The sequence below is a fragment of the Macrobrachium rosenbergii genome, chromosome 29 (assembly GCF_040412425.1).
Source record: "Macrobrachium rosenbergii isolate ZJJX-2024 chromosome 29, ASM4041242v1, whole genome shotgun sequence".
Classification (NCBI taxonomy): Eukaryota; Metazoa; Arthropoda; class Malacostraca; order Decapoda; family Palaemonidae; genus Macrobrachium; species Macrobrachium rosenbergii.
The window spans coordinates 8761107-8788965 of NC_089769.1; the positions used below are offsets into that span (position 1 = coordinate 8761107).

The window sequence follows — 27859 nt, forward strand, 5'->3', positions numbered from 1 at the left end:
TCAACAAGTCTCCACAAGAGTATTATCATGCAAAGTGGACTAATAATATAATATTCATAATGGGCATCAATTCTTGGCGAACACGGGAAACAGTCCATCTTGTTAAAGAGTTAACTTCCGCAGACTGGAGTGCTAATAAGTGAGATAAGAAGGAAAACAGCTGATAGCAAAACGAAGTACAAATAAATAAATAATCAGATAAGCGAAATTCCCATCAGGCTGTGCCTTTAAAGTTGAGATAGCCTCACAGACACAATGACCGCGGAGACAGGGAAAACGGCATAGTTTAGATGTGTCGTGGAAGACGGTCAATATAATCCCTAGATTTCTTGCATAGGGGGGACTGTATCCTTTTATTTTCCATCAACCTTTACATTCCATCCGGTGCTCCTGGCAAGATGACTTATGTAGAAGGTTCTAAGTTTAAAAAAGAAGACGGCCAAGACTAATACTCTTTGAAAGCACATAAAAGCTTGCTTTGGAAATCGATGGCCATTTTGGCCTAAGTCAACGTAAATGTTTGCATATAAAAAAAAAAACAGTTTACACTTAACGTGTTTTTACTGCTGGTATCTGACTGGTTGTGTACTCTCCCTCTGTCTCTGATCTGAATCCAAAAGGAGAGAGAGAGAGAGAGAGAGAGAGAGAGAGAGAGAGAGAGAGAGAGAGAGAGAGAGAGAGAGAGAGAGAGAGAGCAAAATTCAGTAGTAGGATCAGACAACCAATCAGAGTCCAGAACAAGAGACAAAATACTGACTGTTACCCCTTTCATTAATATAATTTCTCCAGGCTTCTACTGTATAAACCAAGATTTCAAGAGACAATCTTATACATACTTAGGCTAATCAACATTCTATCCTTCCCTCTCCCTTCCTTCAGAAACGGGCTAGCTAAAGACTCCATGTTGAAGGTTTCATGGGCTTTTGCCATGTAAAGAGAGGCCTGATAACTGTTAAGGTAGAGGCTTTGGTGTACAGTCAGTGAAGCCTCAGACAGAATAATGTAAGGGGAGGAAAATCTGCTGAGAACTGAGGAATTTCCAATAGGAGACTTCCAAGCTTTCGCAATCATTCTGAACGCACTAATACTTACTTTATGCTTGTTTATACAAATATGATTTGCTTCCTCACATCTACAAATTCTTTTAATTGTCAACGATTAGCAAACGCAATAATTTTATATTACTTTCTGTCACACCGGCTTATAAATATCATTCTATTTACATCCTAAATTGCTTTTCTGCTTTGCCACTGAATTTAATGCTTTGTAAAGTTATAATCTTTTTTCCAACACTCACACAAACACACCCATCTCTGAAAGAATATAACATAGAGTATCCATCACATCACATATTTTACTCTTCCTTTTTGGTATGCGATAATTCTACGAATGCCGTCATTTTAAATACCCAAGCGCTTGTAGTGTCTTTATTTATAAGAAACTGAGGTAGATATTTACAGCTTCACTTTTCAGAATACCAATAAAATCTTGCGTGAGATCTCAAACTTACCTTAAGTTTAACAGAATGGAAGTTTTAATCATTCACAAAAATTTTATCTTCTCCTTATGTCTCCTTGCAAGATGGCGGTAGGAAAACCCAACTTACTGACGTCAAACCAACTCCCGTGTTTTTATATCGTTAGATGGATTGTTGCATTCTTTTCTAATTCCATTAAAACAATCATCCTAACAATAAATTTATTTACCCTTTTCACACGAAAGAAGGTGAAATGCAAGCGAATTTATCTATGTTATGGTAGCATATGAGGATTGTTTATGTCAACGTAGGGCCCAACCAAGACGTCGGGTTTCGTCGCGTGACGAGTTGTTACGGTGATACACGTCACTAAAACAAGCTGACAGACCAATCAGTGAAACTCTGCGAACAATTTTTACCAGTACAACCGACACATAAAAAATCCTTAGCCGCTTAAATAAAGCAAATTTCGGCATAATTTCGGAAACCGAGTTAAAACGACGGCACGGAACGCAACTTGACAGGTTCAAGTTCCTTCAATGTAGAAAGGAGAGAGGTGGCGATCGTGACGTGGCTCTGACAGCGCCTGCGCAAACTGCAGCAGCAGACGTTGATTTTACTGTGACTTCTGATTAATTAATATTGTTGACGTCTTCTGTTGATATTTCCCCCCGGTGTGCAACTGCCGAAGTAGTGGTAAGTAGCAGTTCTTGGATTGTGTGGTGGCGAGAGGACCTCTTTCCGTAAGGGCGAAAAGAAGATACATAATATACACGGATTTGTCAGGTCTGCAAAACTTTAAGCTCAGGCTGGTAATCATGCCGTCTTAGGCCTAAAGCTGTTTAGATATTAGTGAATTGATGGACTAGATTTCGTCGCCCGGCGATAGATCGGACGGGTGAATGATAAATAATTCAATCCGTGATGATAACGGGTCAATTTCTCTTAATTGGGAAACCTAACAGGTCCAGATTACGCTGGGGGTCAATTTGACAGATCCGAAAGTTACTGGAAGGGAGTGGGTACGTTCGAGGTCACAGGGTAGGCCTAGTTACTCTTACTCTTTAAAACCAGGTCATGAAATCTTCCAATAACGAGAATAGGTAAAAGATAGGTAAAAAAAAGGGCTAACACTGAATGCCAGTCATGTCTAGGGAATGACTTAAATGTTGCCGGTAGGGCTACCCAAAGCTCGATCTAGTAGGCCTGTGTATGGTAGCCAATATTTAGCCTATTTATGCCTACCTTAGACTTGCATTCGATGAAAATACACTAGTTTGGAAAGTATTGTCTGCAGTCTGTTCACCTACTAGCCTAGACCAGGTTGTTATCCTAATCAGTGACCCTGGTAGTTGTGACGCCAGATAACCCACAATTAATAGTAATAATTATCCTACACAAACTTGAAAAAACCTCTTTCAGACATAGGCTAAGGTACAGTTAAGAGCAGATTAGACATGTAAGCCTCAGTTTAGACCCTTAAATCATGACAGCAGCCTAATAATTTTCATAAATGTGAGGTAATTGGGTAAAATTTTACTTTGAACCATTATTATATGTTGGGCTTTTAAGTTATCGTTTCCTTGTGCTTTCACGTGTGCTTTGAATGTTTCTGACGTACTTTCATTCACAGATGGCGTAACCAAGCGCAGTATTGTGAAGTAACCAAGGTTTAGATCATTTGCTAATAAAACTAATGTCAGAAATGTATGAATCATACATTAAAATATTGGAAAATATGTTAAATGGTGTAATGGTTTAAAGTAAAGTTTTATTGGAAATTTTTGGTGTACCCTATAGGCTAGGCCTTTAAATGAAAAACATGTATGGCATTCATTACAATGTGACCTAGGCTATACTCTGTACTATATAGCAGCTTATCTTTACAGTAGTGACACATTTTGCCATTATTTTACTTTAAATTATTATATACTCCACTTTGTGGGCACTACCAGAAATAATGGGAATATAAAAAAAAAAAAAAGCCCTCTTAGCACACTAAAGTATATGCAAATATAAGGCATTTTTTTTTTTTTTATATGTTTCCTTAAGCCACAAAATGGCATTAATGAAGTGTTGCATCTTGGTAACTCCTTAAAATAGGGGTAACAACCCCCTTTTGAGAGTAGATAAACATGCTGTAATTATAGTTTTCCAAAAGGGCATCACAGTTTACAAATATGTACATAAAAGTGTACGGTAGAAAATAAGCTAAATTTACGAATATATACAACTGACAATAGTCATTAACAAATATCATGCAATTCATCAGAAAAATGTGTAATATATATACAGTGCCATTTAGAAAAGCAAATTATACACTGTACAGTATTATCTAAAAATTTATACTTTGATTACAAATGTGAATATGAAACATGAAAGGGAAATGCTAAGTAAATTACTCACAGTATATTCTGAAAATATATACACTGAATATAGTGGAGAATTATGTGTGTGTTTTTTGATCAGTGACATCAATAAGTTTTTTGCAGAAAACTTCGTGTTGTAAGGGTATTTTCCAATTTTCATGTGTCATTCTTTGGTGCAGACCACACAAACTTCTTTCTTCCATTTATTGTTTTCTGTGACGACAGCTGTTTCTCCACTCTGTGGCATTATCAAGGGACTTCGGTTTCACAATTTGGATTTGCCATCATTTTGTCTCTCCATGTGGATGGAAAAATAGACCTAAGCAGTGTTTGGACCAGGGATTAAAAGGATGAACCACTTTTTGTGGTTGAAAGCTTCAAGTGCAGTGCGTCTTGACTTATGGTGGGGGATCCGATCCAGCGCCGCGCCATAAGTTGATTTCCGCCGTAAGTCGATTTTTCTCCGTTTTCTGTGCTTTAATGGTGCAGTAACTTGAGTTATGGCGCTGTAACTTGATGTTGCATCAAGTTACAGCGCTGTAAGCACCAAGAACTTGATAACTATTCTTGCTGTGAGCACTGTTAACGGTACTGTAAAACTGCGTTAACAACACTGGAAAAGCGTCTGAAGATCAAATCACCATAAGTCGAGGACTCACTAAGAAAATATTTTTAGAATCTACTCGTATACCAGCCACTAGATACTGTTCGTGGTTCATGCCCGGCAAGGCCTCAAGGGCATGCCAAGTATTACTTGGGCTTCCCTAGGTGCTCTTGTATTTCCTGATGGGTACACTGTTTCTAGCATTCGGGGTGAACTGTCTGGTATGTGTTTGCTCTCACATTCCTCACTGCTGATAGGGAGAGTGTGATCTGACTCTTGATGGGTGTTAAGAGGCAGTTTTTGGATGGCAGTGCTTATCGCTTCCGCTGTTAAAAGACAGCCATAGTTGCTTTCTGTATGGACAACCTGAACACCCTCGATTGGTTCTTGTAGGGATGACTTCCTGTCATTTGAAACAATAAAATGCTGACTTGTGGTTCTGGATTCACAGCTTCACCTATTCGCAGTATTTTCTGTGGAACATATATCCACATTGTTCACAGAAAATTAGCCTACTTGCAGAATTTTTCACAGATAAATATTCACTAATTACTGTATTTTCATCTTTTTGTGACTAAATACATTTTTCATGGTAAACCTTTTGAAATAGGCAGGCATAAGCATTTTTAGAGGTGTTTATGGTGTTTGAACTATCAAAATAGGCATTTATAAGCATTTTTGAAAGGGTGTCAAGTATTCGCAGATTTTAGCTATTTGCGGGGGCGGTTGTGGTCCCTATCCCCCGCAAATCCCAGGGCTGGAATGTAGTGTGTCCGATGTATGTAGTGCTGTAAGATTTACACATTTTTGGGCATATGAATTTATACACCATGTTCGTACACATCTCCCTTGGTCCCATGGGAGTGGTGCTGTTTTTCATTATTAGGGCTGCTACTAAGTTAGGTTTACTGTATAGCCTGAGGTTAATTTTCTTGTAAGGGGCACCTTAGGTGTTATGCTTCTATTAATGATTCCCTATAACGTTGTAACATCATCATCATCTGCTGTTGGTTTCAAGAGTGGATATCTCTCCAGTCATAGCCTCTTTTTCAGCTGATCATGGACTTCTTAGTTATCTCTGCCAAGACAAACTCCTCTGTTTCTGTGATATTAGGGCTATTGCTCAGCTTACTCCAAGTATTCCTGCAGCCGGGCATGGACATTTTGTGCCCTGGTTTGGTCTGTAAGCATTTGCTTGAGGAGTTTACAGCAGTCTTGCCCACATTGTTCTGTAGTCTTACCAAAGTTCCTTATGAGCCCTTGAGGGAGGCTTCAGTGTTAGGACTGTCCCCTTAGAAACCATAGCATAGGTGAATTTCTCAGCCTCTCTTTCCAGGTGCAACACATAAAGGGATGGATATCTCTTTTGTTCTCATTAATGCTTGAGTTTGTGGCAAAGATTCAGATCCTATCAGCCCCTGATGAAAGATTAAAGAGGTCTTTATCCTCTCCTTCAAGGACTTTGCAGGTAAGGATCAAGAAGAGATCCTATTGTGCCTTGTTTTGCAGTACTATAATACCTGCTCAGGACTTGAGCAGGCATAAAAGTCATCAAGTTAGGGTGCTAGCTCCCCATCCCAGGTGAGGGTTTATTAAGTCCGGTATTGTTCCATCTTTGGAGTTAAGGAAGTATATTATGAATGGTGCAAGTACTGAAAGTAGGTGATTGTGTTCATGAAGAATATTACTGTGGTACAGATACTGAGGGTAGGTGTTTGGTTCCACCACACAATCTCTGCCTCTTTCTTCCTCTTAGGATATACTGTATATGTACAGCAAACCTAGCTCCATCTTGCTTAAGGTTAATGGTTGGCACGAGCTTTGGTGAATTTAGGGCGACGGGTTTTCCTCTTTCCCTTTCTTTCTCATCACCCAGCAGTCCATGCTGCTTGCACACCAGTCTGGCCAATGTACATTTTTTATTATTACTCAGTTTAATGACACCACTAGGTGAAAACACACTACTTTCTTATGGTTGGCCAAAACAGTGAATTAGAGAGTAGAACATCTTTCTTGACTGCACCAGTTGTCGTGCTTGTTACACCCACTGTCTCCCTGTTAACAAGGGGTCAGGCAGGCAGTAGAGCATTATTTTTTTTAGGCCTGGCAATAATATTGCTACATTTTGAGCAGTGATTTCCATCACTAATGGAAAACTGAATTCTTAATTTTCCTTTGGCATAGGGCCCTGTCACCTTCAGTATCCATAAGAGAGGCTGTAAAGCTGGCTACTGGAATAATTTTTCGACTGCCCATGTATATTACCAGGAATCTGGCATCTTTGGGAGGAAAAAACCCAACCTGTCTTGTTCTTCAGGCAGTACCTCCTACTTAAGGATTAGGTTGTCCTGGTAAAAGTTGAAGGTTTGTCCTTGTAGGAACAAATCACGAATTCAGGATAAGTAGCATTTTTCCTCATGCAAACCTAAAGTCCTTCACATAATCACATCTCTTAACCAAATTCTTAATAGTCCCTGTCACCATATGAAAAGTGACCGAGATAAATCAAGTGGGTGGGTCTTAAGATTCCCTGCATGCTGCTAGCAGAATACCTTGTGACCATGCTTTAACTATGAAACCAGGTTTCATTGAAGGTATATCCATTAAAAAGACTGCAGTTTGTGTAGCTAGAAAAAATGCAAATTGAATTTATGAATTTAGGTTTGGGATTAGTTTTAACAGATAGGTTATTTAAGACTTAAACATTTATACTGTCATATTTTTGTCCTCAGGTGTTAAGGGAAGTGGGAGCGGAGCTATGCATCCGTCACAGCCACTAATGCCTCCCAGTTCAAGACCACCTGGAGGACCACCAGGTAAGGTAGAAAGTTTCTCTGTGATATAATAATTGAATCATAGATCTCGTAAAGAAAACCTGTACCATAGTATTTTTGTTTGGAGAATTGGAAAAAATTTGTTTCTTGATAAAAAATGGAAAACATTAAATAACTGTGAATTTTGTAATGTGTTACTATAGTATCATTGATAGTAGAAAAGTTTCATTTTAAAGTGATGTGGAGGAAAATGTGTTGCTCAGCAGGTACTTCCAATCAGTTAACTAAGCAGTTCAAACCGACATCAAAGTATGACAAGGTATTAGGCACCCTTCATGCAGTTCGAGTCTGCATTTCATGCAGAGAATAGTAAACATTATTATTACTTTTATTTTGATTCTTAATGTGGTATTGTAATTGGAATTATAAGCTAGTCACTTTACCTTCCCTTTCAATTTTTATTCAAGGGAGATATTGTACACGATACAGTAACGTGCTGCGACTTGTATGTTTGTTTCATTTCGTTCATTTGCATATACTGTATGTATATGTTTATTTCACTTTGTTCATTTGTATACTTTACGTACATGCATCGCATTATGTAAACTATGCACTTAATGTGCATTCCTTGCCTCTCTCTCTCTCTCTCTGTGGTATGAGTATTATCTCATTGAATGTTACAATGAAATACCTGGGCATGCTGATTGACACTAGCAGTGAGAGTTTCCTGTAGACTCAGATCGATAGATCACGTCTCAACAGGAATAAACAGCTGTAGATTTAGCAGGTTGCTGTCGGTCACCTGTTTTTGGAAAAGGTCTTTCCTTACAGGTAACTCAGCCTGTAGTCACTCTTGTTTTGTTTGAAGTGGCACTGGTCACAATAGATCCTCTTGACACTAACTGTGCCTTTCAGACAGGAAGTAAAGAGTGACCTCCTACTCTATGGTGGTTGGACAACAGCAGCCACCTTGTCTTACATCTAGACAGTTCATTTTCATTATATGTGTTTGCACTATAAATGACTTCTGTGCACATAAACATTCTAGAAATGTAAGTTGCACATCTGGCACTACAAGAATTTCAGGATCAGTTGAAAGGCATCACAGCTAATAAGCAGTAACATGACAGTGGTGGCTCATGTCAACGAGCAAAGGGGATATCTCCCCTTTGCAAGTTGGAAAGCCATGTACTTGAGTGTGAGGTTTGCTCTGCTGTTGAGCTGTCAGCCAGATACATAACATGATTTTAAACTGTGTTATGTTTTTAAACTGTCGAGGCAGACAAGCTCAGATATTAGGGCCAGGTCCTAGAGTTTGGTTGTCCTGATACCTGTACATGCCAGAAAGGCTTTTCAAAGGTTGTGGCACATTGGTGGTTGAATTGGCCTCTTCACCCTGTGGCTACATAGAAAGCTCTTGATGTCCAGTCCTCATATTCCAGACCAGTTGGCTGTGCTGGAGGTTGTCTTTCAAACTCATGGGACATCTGATATGTATACTCCCTTCTTCCTTTCATCCTGATCTGTGATCAACCATATGTTGGTCACACATGGTGTTAGGTTGACCCTTGTGGGTCCTCCTTGGCCATAAGCTGAATAGTATTCCAATCTGCTGAGCCTTTTCAGTGCAGTGACAAGAATGCCTCACAACCCATGGTGCTTGGGCAGTTTTAACCACTAAGGTTATCTCCAGTCTATGGAGTCGGTGTTTCACAGAAGGAGGGTATCCAGCATCCCCTAGAAATAAGTTTTTCTTTTAGGGCTGTAGAGGAGATATCTTGTACCATTCACAAGTCCATGACAGGTTTGTATCCATCTAGGTGGGCATTGCCTGCTGTGGTTTTGTGAGAGGACATCTCCAGTCAAAGCCACTACAGTATTCAGGAGTTTGTGGACTGTCTTGTCTACCTACAGTGAGACAAGCTCCTCTGTGTTTCTTTGGTTAAGGGGTGCCACTCAGCCCTTTTCTAGGTGTTCCTGCTTTGCTGAAAAGTATGGGCCTCTAATCTTGGTTGAGGTCTTCATGCCCTTCAAGACTTCTAGCAACATCGCGCCCCCCCATAAACTTAGGGTAACTGGGTGGGATGTAACTTTCCTGCTTCATAGCCCTTGAGAGGGGCTTTGGAAGTCGTGTCATGCTTTGGTTGCCTTCCTGCAAGCTGTAGCATCAGTGGAGAAAGAATACAAACTTTACAGCCTCTTATACATATGGAGACTGAGGTATATTGTTCTCATTTGTATTTGGAATATTAAAGATCTTATTGATCCCCTCCCCAAGACACTGTAGCTGAAGATTAAGAGATGTTTTTGTAGTGCTATTTAGTTTTGTCATTCTGCAGAGTGAGGCTCCATATAAAAGATGAATATTTTAATTCATTTTTGAAAAAACTGGGAATTCAGGATAATTTACTTTCTTCTTAGACACACAAACCTGATATTTCTCATAATCTCATTTCTAACCTACCCCACTTTTGCTGGAAGAAAATGTGAATGCCAACAGTCAAGTGATTGATTGTTACCCTACGCCTCTCACCCCCATACTGGTATGTCTGCCTTGTTAACAAGCCTTATTGACTGGACCAGCTTTTCCTAAGGTGTATCTATATTAAGGACTTATTTCAGTTTTGGGGTGTTAGCTGTTAAAAGTTAAAAGTCCTCCTGGGTCTCTGTGGGCTCACAGGGCAGACCCTGATCTCCTGCTTCTTAGGCTGACAGCCAATGGGGGACAGGTCCCAGTGCCTATGACATGTGGCCAGTGTGTCAATAAGCCCACTGTTTAACTTCCCAGCCCGAGGGCTGGTACCTATTCTTAAGCTGTATGTATTTCATGTATGTTTTGATGCTTGCTGTTTCATTCTAAATGGATATTCAATAGTACCTTTTAAATGTTAATAAAAATTTAGGTGCATTTTATTGTATTCCATGTAAGTTTTGATGCCTCTTGTTTGGTCAGAAGTAACACGTTTAGCTTAACTAAAGTGCCCTCTGCAGGTGGTTTTGGAGGGAGTGGACCAAACATGCAGCCTATGAGACCTGTTGGAATGATGCCTGGTGGCCCCAATGCACCACCACCTCTAGGAGGGCTTCCACAACAGATGGAAGGAATGAACATAAATTCTGCACCTCCACCATCAGGCGGGGTATGTGTATTTATTTATTTATTTTTTACCATTAATATTACTGTCTTGTTATTTCCTGTTGATGGCTTGAAATTGAAGAATGTGTGATTTTATTGCAGGGTAATTATGGGTTGAATGCCATATGTACTTACAGTAAACCCCCATATTCTTGGTCCCATTCTCGGATTTCTCTATGGAACATATATACTGTACAGATTATTCGCTGAAATTCACCCATTCACAGTATTTTCCACTGAGAAATATTCAGTAATTACTGTATTTTCATCTCATTTTCATGACTAAATGCACTTTTTGTGATAAACTATTAAAATACTGTACTCAGGTAGCGCTCGAGTTCTGATAATTCGCCTTATAATAATTCGATTTTGCAATGGGTTAAGCAGTTAATACCAGTACGACAATATTTATAAAATATTTTTAAATTTTGAGCGGGCTCAGGCAGCAGTGTACAATTTACTATAGACCAACTTCTTTCCTCCATTTCTTTATCCCATCTTCTAGTTAAAAAAGTAAAAAATTATTAAGTATTATTAGTAACGTTATACTCGTGTAAATGCTTACAGCCATAAACAGCCTACAGAGAAACTGTTATTTTGCTTATCAATGAATCGGATAAAAACGGGAGTTTTGCTTGTATTTCAACCATATTACGGTAATACACAGTCACGGTAGTTATAGTACAAATGACAAGTAGAATAGGCCTGATATATTTTTACATTATACCCTTATTCGGTATGGATAAAAGATCGGCAAGGAAATATACTGCTAAATTTAGCTGCAAGTTGTAGCTGAAGCTGAGAAAACAATGTTCGAGCTGGTAACGACTATAAATTATTGTGCATCGGCAACATGGATGAAATCGACTGTAATTAGAATTGGAGAGAAAGTATTTTAATCAAAGCTATTGGGCATGAAAGAACACACTACTGCTATTTTTACGCTGACAAGTAAATGCGTAAAGCTTGTATGATAATGAAATCAAATGAAAATAGCTAACAGAATCTTGATTTTATTTTACACAAAAAACAAAAACGGCCAATGTCATCTATTAACAAAAAAGATAGCCAAGTTATTTTCATAACGAGATGTATTTAAATTATATTTTGACTAGGAAACACTTCATATAACAAAAAATAACCTTGTCCCATGTAAATAAAGTATCTAGAGATTCATTTACGCTAACTAGAAGCAAGAAAAGTGCTCTGAACTGAATTAAATAAAGCGAAATAAACTTACCACCAAGACATGGATTACTATGATCGCAATTCATAATACAAAAGCAATATAAGAATATATATACAATATTATTGCATACAGTGAATTAAGGCATAACATTTTAAAAGATCCATGGAAAAGATGCATATTCATTATGTTGATGTTTGTATAATACGATATGTGAATATAGAGTACAGTATAATGTAGGCTAGGCTACCGTGTATGTATAAGATATACTATAGCATAGGCTAAGCTAATTAAGTTTGTTATTCAATTTCTCTTTGTATTGAATTATCATAAGTCACCCTGCATTAACCTCCAGAATTAGCTGATATTAATAATTACTGTACCGTGTATGTACAGAGTACTTGATATTGTAAGGTAGGCTATTATGGATACATGGTACCGAATACCCTAGTGTAGGCTAGGCTATATTTAACATGCGTTTTTCCCAACAAATGATGGTTTTTTTTGGAACCTAACCCCATCGTAAGTAGGATAATACCCGTATGAGCATTTTTTATTTATTTATTTTTTTTGTGTGTGTTTGAACTATCAAAATAGGCGGTTCTAAGTGTTTTTAGAAGAGTTCTAAGTATTCACAGGTTTTAGCTATTCGTCCGGGGTGTGGTTTTGTGATTACTGTACTGCCAAAAAAAAAAAAAAGTCCTATAAAGAAAAAAACATGAAAAGCCAGAGGAAGCATGGAGAAATGTTTTATAAGTTCTAAACTAGGCACTACTATTGAGATTCTGATCTTATGAATTAGGTGAACAAGGGAGTTAATGTATGAGCAGGACTAGATGCATTCATATTTGTGTTCAGTGTCCAAAAAGTACTGCATTATACCATTTTGAAAGAAAAGATGAGAAAAATACAGCAAGGGTCTCTCAAATATCCAAACATTAAAATTGCTGCCAGAATTATGTAGGTAGTTGCTGCCTGTCAGCAGTGGAATTTGTCAGTGGAATCACTGATAACTTACTTTAGGGCGAGAAGCACCTTGGTTGAGTGTGCGTACTAGGTCAATGATTTGTAACGAAGTAGTGACCTATACTTTGCCTGTGCCTATCCTGAGTGACATTAAACAGACTTTAAAATGTGCTGTTCTGAAGGGTAAAGAAATTGAGAACTACGCAACATGCCACCAAAAGAAACCTTGCCCACAGGAAGCCTAGGAAACTTGAAAAAAACTTAGGAAACTTAAAAAGTTTTCTCAATGGATGGAGTGGTTAGTTGCATGCCATGTTGGTGCATTTCTTCATGAAGGCACATCAGGGTTTGAAGAAAGTATCTTGAGCTGGTTGAACAAAAAGATTTTTGGTTGGGAAGGTAAAGTAAGCTTACTTTTTTATTTTGGTTGTAATGTGATCCATTGTGAAACTAATTCCTCTTGACCTGACTGACTCAAATCAAATTGAAAACTGGCTTCAGTACTAAGAAAGTTGAAAACCTGGCTTTGGTACTAAGAAAGTGTAAAACTAGCAAGAAACTTTATTCAGTGAGGACAAATTTTGTTTCAACAAGGAATAGGGATCATTTTTAGAGGGCATGCAAAGTAATAGACACTCAAGATGGCGGCATCAGGGATCTGCTTCAGATACTTTGATCCAAGGGCTGATAGAAAATTGTCTTGACTGATGCATCTTGGGTAAGTATAGATGGTGATTGGATTATTGGAGTAAACATCATCTTCATTCAGGACAGTCATGGCAATGTGCATGTCCATTGAGGTGGAGCTGTTTAAACATAAAATTGTTTATCCAGAAGAGGCTGCTGAGATGATGTCTGTCATCAGGCATGTACCCTTGCTTGGGCAAATGAGAACATTGACAGAGTTGATGATGCTAAAAGAAAGTAGTGTATTGAACAGGAGAAGTTGTTTCAGTCCAATGAAAAGTTAAGTATATCTTAGTTTAACCAGACCACTGAGCTGATTAACAGCTCTCCTAGGGATGGCCCGAAGGATTAGATTTATTTTTACGTGGCTAAGAACTGACTGGTTAACTAGCAATGGGACCTACAGTTTATTGTGGAATCCGAACCACATTATGACGAGAAATGAATTTCTATCGCCAGAAATAAATTCCTCTAATTCTTCATTGGCCACTCGGAGAGCAGTCCAATGGGTCATGAATGAAGAACTGGTGGAAATTGGCCCAAAGGCCTCCTAGATGAAGAATTGGTGGCAGTCGTAGCAGTAGGTGCCAAGTGTTGAGTTGTTGGTAGACAATCACAAAATGCAGGGTTTTTAATATAAACATTTTCAACAATGAAAAAGTATGGTCTTTAATGCCAATATAAACTTGAATTATTTCAGTCCTGTAATAAGAAGCAGAGCATTCCCATGTGTTAGAGTATGTAAACTCCATGACAGCTTAGTACATAAGAACACGAAGTGATTTTGATAGCTGCTTGTATGTATAAACATTGAACATTGTTCTTTGTTGAATACTCTGATCATTTTTTAACTCTAAAGTGGCCTCTTGTCATACCCTGGCAATTACACCTATAATGTTTATGAACCTGTTGCTAACAGAATCTAAATCAGGTGTACCTCCTATGTTTATATAATTTAGTGCTGAAGCTACTGTATTTTTTGCACATAAATTATATACAGGAGGTACACATGATTTAAATTCTTGGCAAGTATTCATCATTTAGTAAATTATAGATCACATTATTTTTTAGATTGTTTTAGCAAACTGTCATCACTTACTACTATTTTTTCAGTTCTGAGTGTATCAAGCACACTTTATTTTTTTTTTTCAGGTACTGAAAAACCCCTATGGACCTGGTGTTAGTTCCAGTACAATCTCTAATGGTCTTCCTTCCAGTGTTCCAAATGGACCATCATTCACTCAGTCACCTTCTCCCAGACCAGGTTTACCTGCTGGATCATTATCAAAACCAATGGGGCCTCCAGGAGGACCACCCATGGGCCCTCCAGGAGGACCACCCATGGGCCTTCCAGGAGGCCCACCCATGGGTCCTCCAGGAGGCCCACCCATGGGCCCTCCAGGAGGACCACCAATGGGCCTTCCAGGTGGACCACCCATGGGCTCCCCAAGGCTTCCCATGGGTCCACCTAGTGGACCTCTTGGAGGGCCACCCACAGGTCCACCTGGAGGGCCACCCACTGGTCCACCTGGAGGGCCACCCACTGGTCCACCTGGAGGGCCACCCACAGGCCCATTAGGAGGACCTCCCACAGGTGCACCTGGAGGACCTCCCACAGGCCCACCAGGAGGACAGCCTATGGGTCCACCAGGGGTACCTCCCATGGGCCTCCCCGGGGGACCAGCCATGGGCCCACCTGGAGGCCCAGCCATGGGCCCACCTGGAGGCCCAGCCATGGGCCCACCTGGAGGCCCAGCCATGGGCCCACCTGGAGGCCCAGCCATGGGCCCACCTGGAGGCCCAGCCATGGTCCCTCCTGGAGGCCCAGCCATGGGCCCACCTGGAGGCCCAGCCATGGGCCCACCTGGAGGCCCAGCCATGGTCCCTCCTGGACAGTTACCAAGTTCCCAAGGTGGACCTTCAATGGGCCCACCAGGAGTACCACCAATGAGCCTTGCGGGGGGACAACCAGCTGGTCTTTCACCTAGACCACCTGGTGTACCACCTGGTGGCCCTTCTGTGGGTCTCTCTCCTGCACCCCCTCAAGGACCTTTAACCAATGCATCACCCAACTTGCCACCCTCTTCAAGTGCAGCAGGACCGTATGGACAGCAAAGTTACCCTTCTCAGTCTATGCCAGGAGCACCAGGAATGGGCTTAGGGGCCCCAGCTAGTGGTGTAGGACCACCCCCAGGTCCAGGAGCAATGACACGACCTAGTCTTCCACCACCTGGACCCAGGCCTGGTATGGGTCCAGGCCCTGTTGGTGGGCCACCTATAAATGGAACTGGTGGAATGCAAGCTAGATATCCAGGTGGAGGTGTTAGTGGGCCAGCTGCAGGTGCTGGTTATCCTGGAGCACCCCAGGGCCCACGACGTCTTAATCCTGATGACATGCCCAGTCCATTACAAGTCATGGATGAAGATAGCCGACTGAGAAGTGGTGAATTCATTACTAATATGAAAGGCCAAGTTCCACCACTTGTCACAACTGATTTTACAGTTAGAGATGGCGGTAACGCCTCCCCCCATTATATACGTTCAACAATGTACAGCATCCCACACACTCCAGATATGATAAAGCAAACAAGTGTTCCATTTAGTCTTGTTTTGAGTCCACTAGCAGAAATCCCACCCACTGATAATCCACTGTATATTGGTACAAGTTTAGAAAGTGGACCTGTTCGATGCAACAGATGCAAGGGATACATGAGCCCACTTATGCAGTTCATGGATGGAGGACAAAAGTAAGTTATTTTGTGGTTTTTTCATTTAATAACCATTAATATACTGAGCAGATAGGTTTGCTGGATTTCACTTAGTTTTATATGAATTTGTTTAGTTTAGGGGATTACTGTTTTTTAACCATTAATATATGTAAAATTAGCCTTTACTGCCCAGTGGTTGCATGAATAACCATATCTTAAATTATCCTTTCTTATATTAATTCCACGTCAGTATTAGAAATATGTAGAACAACATGATATTTGGCTTTATAGAGGGGTCAATGTTAGGATGAAAAGTTTAAGATTGTGATATAGTGGTCCCTTTCTTGAAACTGTCTGAGATATCTGTTTTTCCAGATACCAGTGTAAACTCTGCCGTGGTATAATAGAAGTACCCAAGGAATACTTTTGTCACATGGATGGACAGGGCTCACGTGCAGACAGATATCAACGAGCAGAATTATGTTGCGGTGCTTATGAATATATTGCTACTTCTGATTATTGTAGGGTAAGTATGTTTTTTATTGGTAAATACTGTACATGTAAACAACCCATGTTCTCTCCTGGTGAAGTCCTGAATTCAGGTGTGCATATTTGCATCAAGTAGAAACCATTGCCATTTGGGCACATCTTAGGCAGGAAAATATGGTAGTCATTTTTGTAATTCAAGGATTGGAAGGTGCTGTCAACATTGGTTTTTAATATATGAGAAAGTGAAGCTGATAAATCTGCACTATACAAATAATAACCCAGGGTATGTGCATCATTCTTAATATTCTTGCAAAAGTTTAATGTTTTAAATAATTGTATGGTAGCAAATAATAGTAACAAAGGTCAGTGTAATTAATGTATAACATGCTGAAAAGAAAAACATACACAGCTTTAGTCTAGGCTGAGTTTCTTTAGTTTAATCAAGAACTGTATGGTACAGTACATGTAAATATGGATGTGAGTAATGTAATGTTTAATATTTAAATTTTGTGAATGGAAACTGTCCACATTAAAATGTACTACAGTACAGTACAGTATATATACATAAGCATGTAGTATGTATATTTGAATATTATATACTTTATACATGGTAGATGTGTATTATTATATGCCTAGCAGTGCAGTTGCTTTAAATACAGGCATTAAGATAGAACTCATCTAATTAAGTGTGCTACATTCAGCTAAAAATCTTAGCTACATAACTTGACAGGACTTTGGGTGTATGTACAGTTTGACCAGAGATGGGGGAGGACCATGAATAATGCATTATCTGTAATGTTACATTGATTGGACCACTTACCTAGTGCTCTGTTAAGGATGTTTATCTCTTGACCACTTTTTTTTTTTTTTTTTTTTCCTGTGTGTTGGTATATTTCCTGAAAGCAGTGACTCGAAGGCTATCATATGGTTAGGGATTTTAACTCAAGGGGCTGGCATAGAATGTCTGTTTACATAAGCTTTTTGTAGCCAGTGTCAAAGGTTAAATCTGCACTATCCCAAATAGAATGGATATAAATACTGTACTGTATTTATATTTAATGGATACGGTTGCACTTCAGTTTCACTTTACATGTGTTTTATTTTTTGCAACCTGTAAGTACTTGAATAAATCATTAACTTTTGTGCACATAATTTTACATTTAACCCTACTCTAGTGCTACTTATAGACTGCAGTAATTTTTATGAATAGTATAATTTTTTGTGTGTGTGAAGCCTGTTGACTTACCTCTGATTATATTTTACAGGGAAAGGAGTTGCCTAAGGAACCTGCCTTCATTTTTATACTTGAAATGAGCCAACTAATGATGCAGAGAGGAGTCATTCCATTGCTGTGCCAGAACATGAAAGACATAATGGCACATCTTCCACGAGATACTATCAACGGTGTTCAGTCTCCTGAGGCAAACATCAAAGTGGGTTTCATCACATACGACAGTAATGTCCATTTCTACAAGTTAGATGGCCAGGCTCCTGAAATGTGCGTTATGTGTGATCGTGATGAAATGTTTGTACCCTTGTCGGGAGGTATCTTGTGTGATGCAAAAGAAGCAGCTGAAAATATTGATAAGCTCATGGAAACTATACCTGAGAATTTTATGGCCACTCGAGAAACTTCAGGTGCAATAGGTTGTGCGATACGTGCTGGTATGGAGGCCTTGAAAGCTTCTGGGCGAGTAGGAAAGATGTTTGTATTTCATTCATCGCTACCCATGGGAGGAGGGATTGGTAGCCTGAAAATGAGAGAAGATAGAAAACTTTTAGGAACAGAAAAGGAGAAAAGTATCTTGACTCCTCAAACAACCTTCTACAATAACTTAGGCCAAGATTTGGTTGCAGTCGGTGGCTCAGTGGATTTATATGTATTCAATGATAGTTACGTTGATCTTGCATCAATGGGACAAGTATGCAGATTAACTGGGGGACAAGTTTACAAATATGCATTCTTCCAGTCAAATAGAGATGGTACACGCTTATTGGAAGACCTCAAAATAAACGTAAGTCGTAATATTGCCTTTGATGCTGTCATGCGAGTAAGAACTTCTCAAGGAGTCAGACCAGTGGAATTCTTTGGCCATTTCTTCATGTCCAATACAACTGATATTGAACTGGCAAGCATAGATTCAAGTAAAGCCATTGGTGTTGAAATAAAACATGATGACAAATTGACTGATGAAGATGGTGTATATATACAGGCTGCTCTTCTCTATACTTCATGTAGTGGACAAAGAAGGCTGCGAATATTAAATCTGGCTTTAAGTGTGTGTACGCAAATGGCAGACCTATACAAAAATTGTGATTTAGATACGCTAATGAACTACTTTGGGAAACAGTCTGTTTTCAGGCTGGTGGAATCTAATGCAAAACAGGTAAGAACCAGTGTGCTCTTTCTCTCTATCCTCCTTAGATATACTGTATGTAGTTAGTGAAAGCCTAAACTGAATTAAGGTATCTTGCAAATGATTTATGTTGGTAATGTAGAACTATGTTTGCTTTAATTCTCATTTCAGTATTGTGATGTCTTAAATACTTATGTAAAATTATGAGTGCAGTTATGATGTTTCTTGGGATTATTTTCAAGTTTTGAAGTAGTTCATGGTTTTCTTGTCTATTAGGTAATTTAAATTTTAGGCTCCAGTATTTTGACAGCATATTTGTAGATAAGACATGCATATTCCAGTACATAATTAATTAAATCTTTAATTCCTTAAAATTTAGCATTATCCTGTACAGTATTAATTTTCAATGACTTTAGCATCTTAAGCAGTGTGAATAATTTTAAGGTTAATGCTTGATATTCTGAATTACATTCTTGTATTTTTTCCACTATCTCTGGTGTCTATTTAGCTGAGGTAGATTTCAAATGTACTTAATTGTTACTGTAGTTTGGTAATTTAATACATTACAGTGTGACTTTGTCTTGGAACATCAACAGACATAATGCAAACAGTTTTTTAGATGGAAATATGTTAGTTTATGGTGCAGTATTTTAAATATCAAGGGTTGTTTAGCATTTGTTTTACAGCTTGTAATAAAAATTATAAAATAACTAATGAACTTGAGTATATGGAACATTCAGGCAAATACTGTGTGGGAGTAAAATTTACTGAATTCCTGTACACTTATAGATAAAGGGGTTTTTATAGGGCTTCCAGATAAATGGCACGCACTCTGGTATTTTCATAGATTCCTGATTATTATTATAGTGTCATTCTTGAGTACACCTGCCCTTTAACCATTACGGATTACTGTACCGTGGTTGTACCCTTCCTCAGCTTTGTGTTTTGAATTGTATTGCATGTATATCTTCTGACTGCACTCTCTTTGAAGTGCAAAAAATGTTGTTCTTTTACTGCTTTTAATGAAATGGAATTTCTCATAATTCCCTCTGCTTCCTTGATGCAGGATGTGTATAGTCACTCATTGTTAATCTTCACTAATTTAACCACTTCTGATGTATATGTATGGGAGAGAGGGAAAGTATCCATAATTTCTACACTTTAAACTGGTAAAACAAAATAGTTATCTCCATATCAATAATGAATAATGAATGTGCCATAGAATCCCAGTATTGCTAGGAGAACCATCAGAGAAATTCTCCTAATTTATGCTTGGGTTGGACATCCTTTTGCCATTCATGTGTTTTTAATCACAGATTTAAGAACTTAACAAGAATGTACAGAGAAAGAAATAGTTTACTATACATGAAATATTTTCAACATGAAACTGTCAAAGGTATAACATACTGCGGGGATCTTTTATTGTAGGTGTCACTAGTTCATTTTCATTGGAGCACATTTTAATACTGTACATCACACGTAACAGAATGCAAGATGATAATTTTGAAGCACAACAAAATTTACTTGAGTTTGTATTTTGAAATCCACCATGCTAACTGTTGTCTCAATTGATGGTAGTCTAAGAGGCATGGTGTATAATGACCATTTGGTATTCAGTGGTTAGTGTCTTTTTAAATGGAGCTGCAGCACAAGACATTAGATTTTATGTCATTTATGTCTGTGGGAAAAAGGGAAACAATTTTTTTTTTTTTTTTTTTTTTAGTGGATATGGGAGTATGCAGTGACCCAATGGCCCCTGGAAATTGGGGAAGGATAATAATCATAAAAGGGCAGCTGTTGTTGGAAAGCATTTATGCTTATTAATGGAACAATTAGTATCATACCACTAGATTTTGGTTGGCAGAGCATGTGAATGACAGCTGTACTTGGTGCATGGCAGCTATTTAGGAACTTGATGCCCTCTCCCTACAAGCTTTCTTTTAATGTTGAAAACAGTCATGTTACTACCCAAGGACTGGAATAGTCATTAGGGGTGGACTGAGTTGTTTTTTGATGATCAGAAATAACCTGTCACTTTCTTTTCTTCATTTCCTCTTTATCTTTGGTTTATGGGTTTCTGAAAATGTATAGCAGCTTATGGTTGGTAACTTGCCAGTATCTTGAAGGATTTTCAGAATCCTCAAAACTGACCTGATGATAAGTGTCTGATGACAGTATGTTGTTAAGTAAGCTTGCTTGTGAGCATCTAATATCTGTGATTTATTCTAAAGGTCAGTTTGGGAGTGGAGAATGAAAACCCATGAAAGTGAGGCAGCCATACATTTCCTTAATTTACTTGTTAGATATTGTTTGTTTGAAATTGGTATGCCTTTAGTAAAGTGGGTATCTCATGGCAATTGCTAGAACCTTTAATTATAGGATACCTCAGCAACAAGATATTGTATTTAGACATCCTGCTTGCCTATGGTAGCATGATAGTACTCTTGGAAATGAATCGTGTTCTTTGACAGTCATGATCAGTGAGATTGTCATATTCTGAGATCAGCAAGGCTGACAGCCTTTAAAGTAGTTTGTAGAGCCATTAGATCTTTAATTGGAATGGGATGAGCCAATTGCAGATGGAAGCAGAACCAAGAACAGTGCTTATTGTTAAATGTTCAGCAGAAATGTCTAAGAGCAAAATGGTTAGAACAGTGAAAATGGGAATTTGATTTTTAGCAAATTTGTTTTATATTGATCATTGCAAAATATTTTCATGTATATTTTACTCATTGCATTTATTTCTCATTACAGGTGAAAGAAAATCTAATATCTAAGACAGCCAATATCCTGGCTTGTTATCGTAAAAACTGTGCCTCCCCATCATCTGCTGGTCAGCTGATTTTACCTGAGATGATGAAACTGTTGCCATTATACATTAACTGCCTTAATAGATGTGATGCCATTAGTGGCGGTCAAGATATAACCTGTGATGAACGGTCACTGCAAATGTATTTACTCTCCTCCATGACAATAGATGCTTCAGTAGTTTATTTCTATCCCAGGCTTATTCCTATTTCAGATGATGACCCACAGGTAAGTGACATACAAGTACTAAAAATATGAAAATTTATGATTGTAGTATTAGATTTTATCCTAGTGAAGAGTGTCATATTAGATTTTATTATCATTGTGAAGGATGTAGTATTAGATTTTGTTACCTAAGTGAAGTCCCCACTTGTTCATATCAATGTTGAAAGTAATTGGGATACAAAAACAGCTGGGAGATTCAGAAAGTGAGGAAAGGTGGGCAGTGGGGAGTTGTGGTGAAAAAGTGGGTGGAACATAGAGAAAAATTAAGCATCGTGTATTAAGTGGTTTGGTAGCATATGGGTGGAGGTAAGAAAAAGTTTAGAAATTGAATGCCTTTGGAATGGGGATGAAAGCCAAGTATGATGAGCCAGGGATGATTGTATGTTGGAATAAAAATGAAATAGTTGCAAAAAATGGAAGAAGTTGTATCATGATTATGAGGAATGAGGAAGCCCAAGGTAATGAAATATTAGGAAAGGATGCATGGCAAGAGTTGTGATTGTAAAGCATAGGTATACAGGTATGTTAACTGAATTGTAGTTTAAAAACCTTTTATGCAGAACTAAATATGTACATTAGAGGCAATGTTAGATTTTGAGTTTTTCTTTCATTGTCAGCAGAAGTGGCTGTATACATAAGAAATTTTCTGTTTTTAATAGTAATTCTCTTGAATATATTTAGTAGTCCAGCAAGACGAAAGTGTTAAAATTCATAATTCATTGAGCTGGCCTGTAGGATATGATTTATAAAGTTTTTTCAATAAGTTGCAATTTATTAAAAATTTTATAAATTGTGCTATTAGGTAGCTAACACCAAACCACCAAGTAATTTAATAATAATAAGTAAGCAGTCAGTAAACTTGAATCCCGTAGGGTTGGCTCCAAAGATTTTTCTTTTAATACAATTTAGTAATCTTGATAAATTTCCAAAGATTTTTCTTTAATACAATTTAATATTCTTGATAAATTTCACTTATTTAAAAATTTTGTAATTATCTGTCAAAAATAGGGATTCTATTCAGAAATTTTGCAATTATATGTTAAAAATTGGGATTCTGACAAGGTTTTTATTTTTTTGTTTCCAAAACTTTCATTATTGGATAAATTTGGACAAAACGTGTTGTGACTGTCAGTTTGGCCTGCACTATGCATAAAGGGGTTGTATCATGTGGGTTATTCATCAGTTATCCTTGGCTCAGATGAGTGACCAATTTGAAGAGGAGTTAAAACTTCAATATGGTGCTTTTGGTTGGATGAATGCCATAATCCAGTGATGGGTTTGTAGATAATCCTTGAAAGAAAACTACTTTAAATGTGGTCATAGTCATTGCAGCTCTGGCAGCTTATCAGGAACTTCTATCCTTTGATGACAACTAGAATTTTGGTCTGAATATATGATGCTAGGATTCTCCTTACCATTTTGCTGCCTGGGCCATTATTTTCAGAAAATATGTAAAGTCTTGTTTTACCATATACCTGTTTCTTCAGTTCAGTACAGTGATTGTGAAAAATACTTTATATTTTGAAAAGTTAAATAATTGGTATCTACCAGGTATCTCACAGGTGAACACCAAAATTTAAGTTCTCTGGAAAGTTTCAACTATTATATACTATGTCAGGAACCTATTTAGAATGTATTTACACATTTTCATTTAAATAACAATTTCACTGTGCTTATAATATGAATTTAACGGTTTTATGAGTATTGTCAATGTTTGAATGATTAAAATTAATTAAATGGCCACAGGAACAATTTATCAACATACGAAGAATGATGTGCAGTACTGTACACAGTATGGTATAATGCATAACAGAAAGGAAAGTACCACTTACAGTGTACCTAACTTGAAGCACTGTAAATGGTAACTAAAGCTACTTTGCAGTGGCCCCTCACCACCTTATGTGTATATGACTTGTTGACTTTTGTGTTCCCTTTGGTCACTCCTGTTTAGCTCAACAACTTCAAATTTCGGTCTAGAAATGGCTTAGTCTATATAAACAAATAATTATAAAGTATAATGCAATTAGTTTAATTGAAAGTATAGTCTTATTTAATATTTGGTTTTCGGGGTATCACCTGAGCTAACATTTAGCATATTACAGAGAGATTTGAGGTTTCCCTTGTGGGAAGAGATGGTGTATTTCTGTTTATCTAAACATAATGAATTGAAATTTGATTATTCCATGTGTTAGCATTTTGTAATTTTTTTGTCCATGGTTAATTCTTTACAATGTTTTCCTACAGAATACCGGACTTCCAGTCCCATTACGAGCATCGTACGAAAAGCTTCGTGCTGATGGAGTTTTCCTTTTGGAGAATGGTTTGCAGATGTTTATATGGGTAGGAACAAATACTAACCCAGACTGGCTAAATGATGTGTTTGGAGTGAATGCACCACATCAGTTGGATCCTGTCATGGCTGAGTTACCTGAAAGGGACAATCCCACTTCCACTAGAGTTAGGGGAATTATATCTACTATCCGAGCTCAGAGGAAAAGACATGTACGGGTAAGTAAACGATAGTAGTTCGTACGTTTGGTAGAATTGACAGTTACAGCAAACCCATCAGTTAGCAGTTATTTCATTTATTAAAAACCCCTTAATCATAAAACAGCCTTTAAAATTGTGCAGAATGCATCCTGTGTATGAAGTCAAGTGTTTAAAGGAAAATGGTTTCCCAAACCCCTGTGGATACACTGTTAATAACCATTCTTTTGTGCATTTCATTAATGCTTAGATGTTCAGCTGTTCTGCAGAGGACTTATCATTGTTTATGCTGCTTTTAGTTGTGCCACCGACTTTCATTTTCACTGCGTATATGTTTCATTTCCAGCTTGTTTGTGATGTTATAATTTTTTGTTTTTTGAGGGAGTTACCCTCACCTTCCTTTCGATTCCTAAAAAAAGACCATGTCCTTGATGATGTAATGACTTCCATATGACAGGAAAGAGAAAAATTCTTCACAGTGATGGGGAATGTAAGGCAGAGTAGCAGAAATGAATAACAAATAAATTGTAAGTGCTGCCATCAAGGAGATTTGATGGAGTTCGTCAGTGCTGCTGCTCATTCTGAAGCCTTTGGAAGGATGGAGACCAGTCATTAACCTCAGTCCCTCCACAAATTTCTTTGCATTCCCCTCTTCTGTAGAGAGACCATGAAAGTCTGTGTAGATGCCTGTTTGCTGGGAGACACTCCTGCTTTTTAGGTCTGAGGGATGTGTACTTCCATGTCTCCATTCATCCACTTTTTAGGAAGCAACTTTGGTTTGTTTGATGTTTTGCTGTGCATTCAAGTTTCAGGCCTTTTAGTTTGGTCCATCCACCGCCTTTTAGGTCTTCACTATGATTCTTTCCATGGTATCCTCTTGGGTGCATCATCTGGGATAGCTTTTTTTTGCTACTATTTGCACAAGCTTTTTTTTGCTACCATTTTGCACAAGTGGTTGGTTCTTACTTTTTCAAATGAGGAGTTGCAGAATTACCTGCAGTATCTTCTTAAGTGGTCAGTCCCTGGGTCTGCAGGTCGACCTGGAGATGTCAGAACTGTTGTCCTCCACCAAGGTAGTGTACATGGGAATGTTTTGAGGGATGCTAGTAGAGTTAGCTTGCTTCCTAGAGGACTATGTGCCGCTAAGTGAGTTTCTATTAGCCTTCCCCAGCAGCCAAATCTTGATATGTGTTGATGAGCCACCTGGTCTCTGGAAAAGCTGTTTTTGCACTGTCATTTTCATGTTCACTGTCTAAAGCTTCAGCTGGGTAATGTGGGACGGCAGTCGTGATGTCTTCCATTTTCAGGATTCCAACCACAGAGCCTGTTCTTTCCAACTTAGTTGGTCTAGAAATTCCCATAACCTCCTGACGGGTTTGTCTTGTTACTTTGGACCTGGAGATACATGTGTTTTTGTAATGCCTCAACATTGGGACTGGGAGCTAACCTGTGGTGAAAAAGGGTTTAAGGCTCTTTAATGACAGGTGGCAACGTGTATGCCATGTTTCTCCTTATGACAAAAGAGTGATTTAAGACAGTAACACTAGTGTACATTGTGTACTTTGAAAACCATTTTACTCAGTCTGGTTATCAGATGGCTTCATTTTTTATTAAAATGATAAGTTTTGTAAAGGACACAGATCCAAATTCAATCCTCATCCTAGAGTAGCCCGAGTACTACTGTCCATTCGATCAGAGCAGATCAGAAGTGACAGTGTGTGTTGTTTTACAGTGAAGGCATTTATACTTTTAAAATATGTTTTGTTGTTGTTGTGGTAAAAGAAATGAGTCTTGAGGGTGGGCTAGACCTTTAATAAAATATTTTCAACTTTTCTATTAACATTTTACTTCAGATTCATGTCAAACCTGTTGCGATATTGAGTTGATGTTGAAAGTAATTGGAATTTTTATTAATAAGAGTTTTTAAAGTAACACACAGTAGAATTTCAGTTGCTTGCTTACTAAGAATATTAGTTCCTTGCTATGAATTTCAGTTCCTTTCTCCATGATTGATTAAATATTTATATACTGTGAATGATAGCATGTCAGTACTCGTTTGATGCTTAGTAGAATTTCACAGATCGGTAAACGAATTTATTTATAGTACACAGAAATCTAGTGCCATGTATTATAAGTTATATTAAGCAGAATGATTTATCAGGTGGGTTTTTAAGTAACTGTGTGTGCTATAATACCAGCAAAAGATTTCTCAGGTATTTTCTCTCTGGATGTTGACTTTGAAATCTGATTATCTTTCCAGATGTTTGTAGTTCTTCAGCAGAGCAAGCATGAGATGGTTATGCGCAACTTTTTGGTAGAAGACAAATCTATGTATGGCGCTCCAAGTTACGTTGACTTTTTGTGCCACGTGCACAAGGAGATCAGAGCTCTTCTATCCTGAGATAGAATTGAGCACTACCCATGCTCACCATCGACACCAGGGCCATCCCCAACTGCCATCAAACCTTCCTACCACCCTTCCAGTAGCCAGAATTCCAATTGGGATTATGCTAGTGTTCCCCCAACAACTGAAAAGGTTTCTCTGGCCTTTGTAGGTAATAGCCACCATAATGATGTAGCCCCTTCTCAATGTCTTGAAAATATACCACAGCACCCTAAGACCTCTCAGCCTTCTCCAAACAAGCTAAGTAGTGAGTCATCCTGTGATAATACTCTACCCTTGCTTTTTCTAAGAAACGATGCCAGGTGTTTGTCATCAGGTACTAAGGTAGCTGGAGAGGAGAGCATGACAAAGACTACTCAGAAAATTAGGTATCCTCAAGTAGCTCAAACATTGAAAAATTGGCATTAACTGGTTTGGAATATAGGTGAAGTATTTTAACTTTTATATTGATTGTATTTTAATATTTGTATCTTAAAGTGGGTAGTTGGATACTGACTGTTGTTGCAGGAGTATTTGTCATGTTGGAAAAAGTCAATTTTAAGAACTGAGCTGTCATGCATCCATCCATAAATGGGTAGTGCTATTTTACTAAGTCCTCTTTTGTTACAGGGAATTAATTCAAGTCACATGAGGGAGGGAAGATTTCTACGTACTTTTCATAGTGGTGTGCTGGGATTGGGACGTAGGTAGGGTAATCCTATGTGCCCTAACCATTTTTCATAAACTATATAGCTATGAGAAAATATTTATTTTTATTAAAACTTAATACTTAAATCATTCATGTATTGCTTTTTTAATGAACAATTTTATGTATATTCATAGGTAGAAATTTATTATTAAGGCTTAAGATACTGCATTTATATTTAGGACAAAGTGTAAAGTACTATATTTGAAATACTGTATGTATCTTTCATTGATGAAAACAGTTACACCATATTTGGTTGGGATTTGGTTCTTCAAGAGAAATAAATCAGTGGGTCTTTAGTTTTGCAATGAGATTGCTATATATATATATATTACCTTTGTTACATAATGTCATAGTTGGCTAAATGCAATATGTATTGGTGTTAAGTTTATTCAGAGTTGAAATACATTGTTATGATCATTTTTTCTTGCTTCATTTTGTAATATACCAGTTTTTAAATATTTTTTATGTAAATTTAACAAGACTGCTGAATTTCA

General features: G+C 38.0%; 2 protein-coding genes across 4 annotated transcripts in view; one reads left to right on the forward strand and one right to left on the reverse strand.

The window, feature by feature from the left end:
* Positions 1-27859, reverse strand: part of LOC136854575 (cerebellar degeneration-related protein 2-like) — a 484848-nt gene that overhangs the window by 222458 nt on the left and 234531 nt on the right. The gene's annotated exons all lie outside the window — the stretch shown is intronic.
* Sec24CD (Secretory 24CD) lies at positions 1773-27784 on the forward strand. Of its 3 annotated transcripts, XM_067130943.1 has the most exons (10): positions 2016-2173; positions 7183-7266; positions 10216-10364; positions 14352-14973; positions 15022-15946; positions 16283-16433; positions 17662-18783; positions 21508-21789; positions 24031-24294; positions 26534-27784. In XM_067130943.1, exons 2-10 carry the CDS (start codon positions 7209-7211, stop codon positions 26672-26674), a joined length of 3714 nt encoding a protein of 1237 aa, XP_066987044.1. In that variant the 5' UTR covers positions 2016-2173; positions 7183-7208; the 3' UTR covers positions 26675-27784. The 3 variants fall into 3 exon arrangements, with proteins under 3 accessions (XP_066987042.1, XP_066987044.1, XP_066987043.1); XM_067130941.1 differs by having other exon boundaries at positions 1773-2173; positions 14352-15946; XM_067130942.1 differs by lacking the exon at positions 2016-2173 and adding an exon at positions 2175-2263 and having other exon boundaries at positions 14352-15946.

Excerpts from the sequence above, each read along its gene's own strand:
- Sec24CD (XM_067130941.1), top strand. The coding sequence starts at position 7,209 with ATGCATCCGTCACAGCCACTAATGCCTCCCAGTTCAAGACCACCTGGA. Across the intron at positions 15,947-16,282 it reads TTCATGGATGGAGGACAAAA|ATACCAGTGTAAACTCTGCC; the intron begins GTAAGTTATTTT and ends CTGTTTTTCCAG. Across the intron at positions 21,790-24,030 it reads TTTCAGATGATGACCCACAG|AATACCGGACTTCCAGTCCC; the intron begins GTAAGTGACATA and ends GTTTTCCTACAG.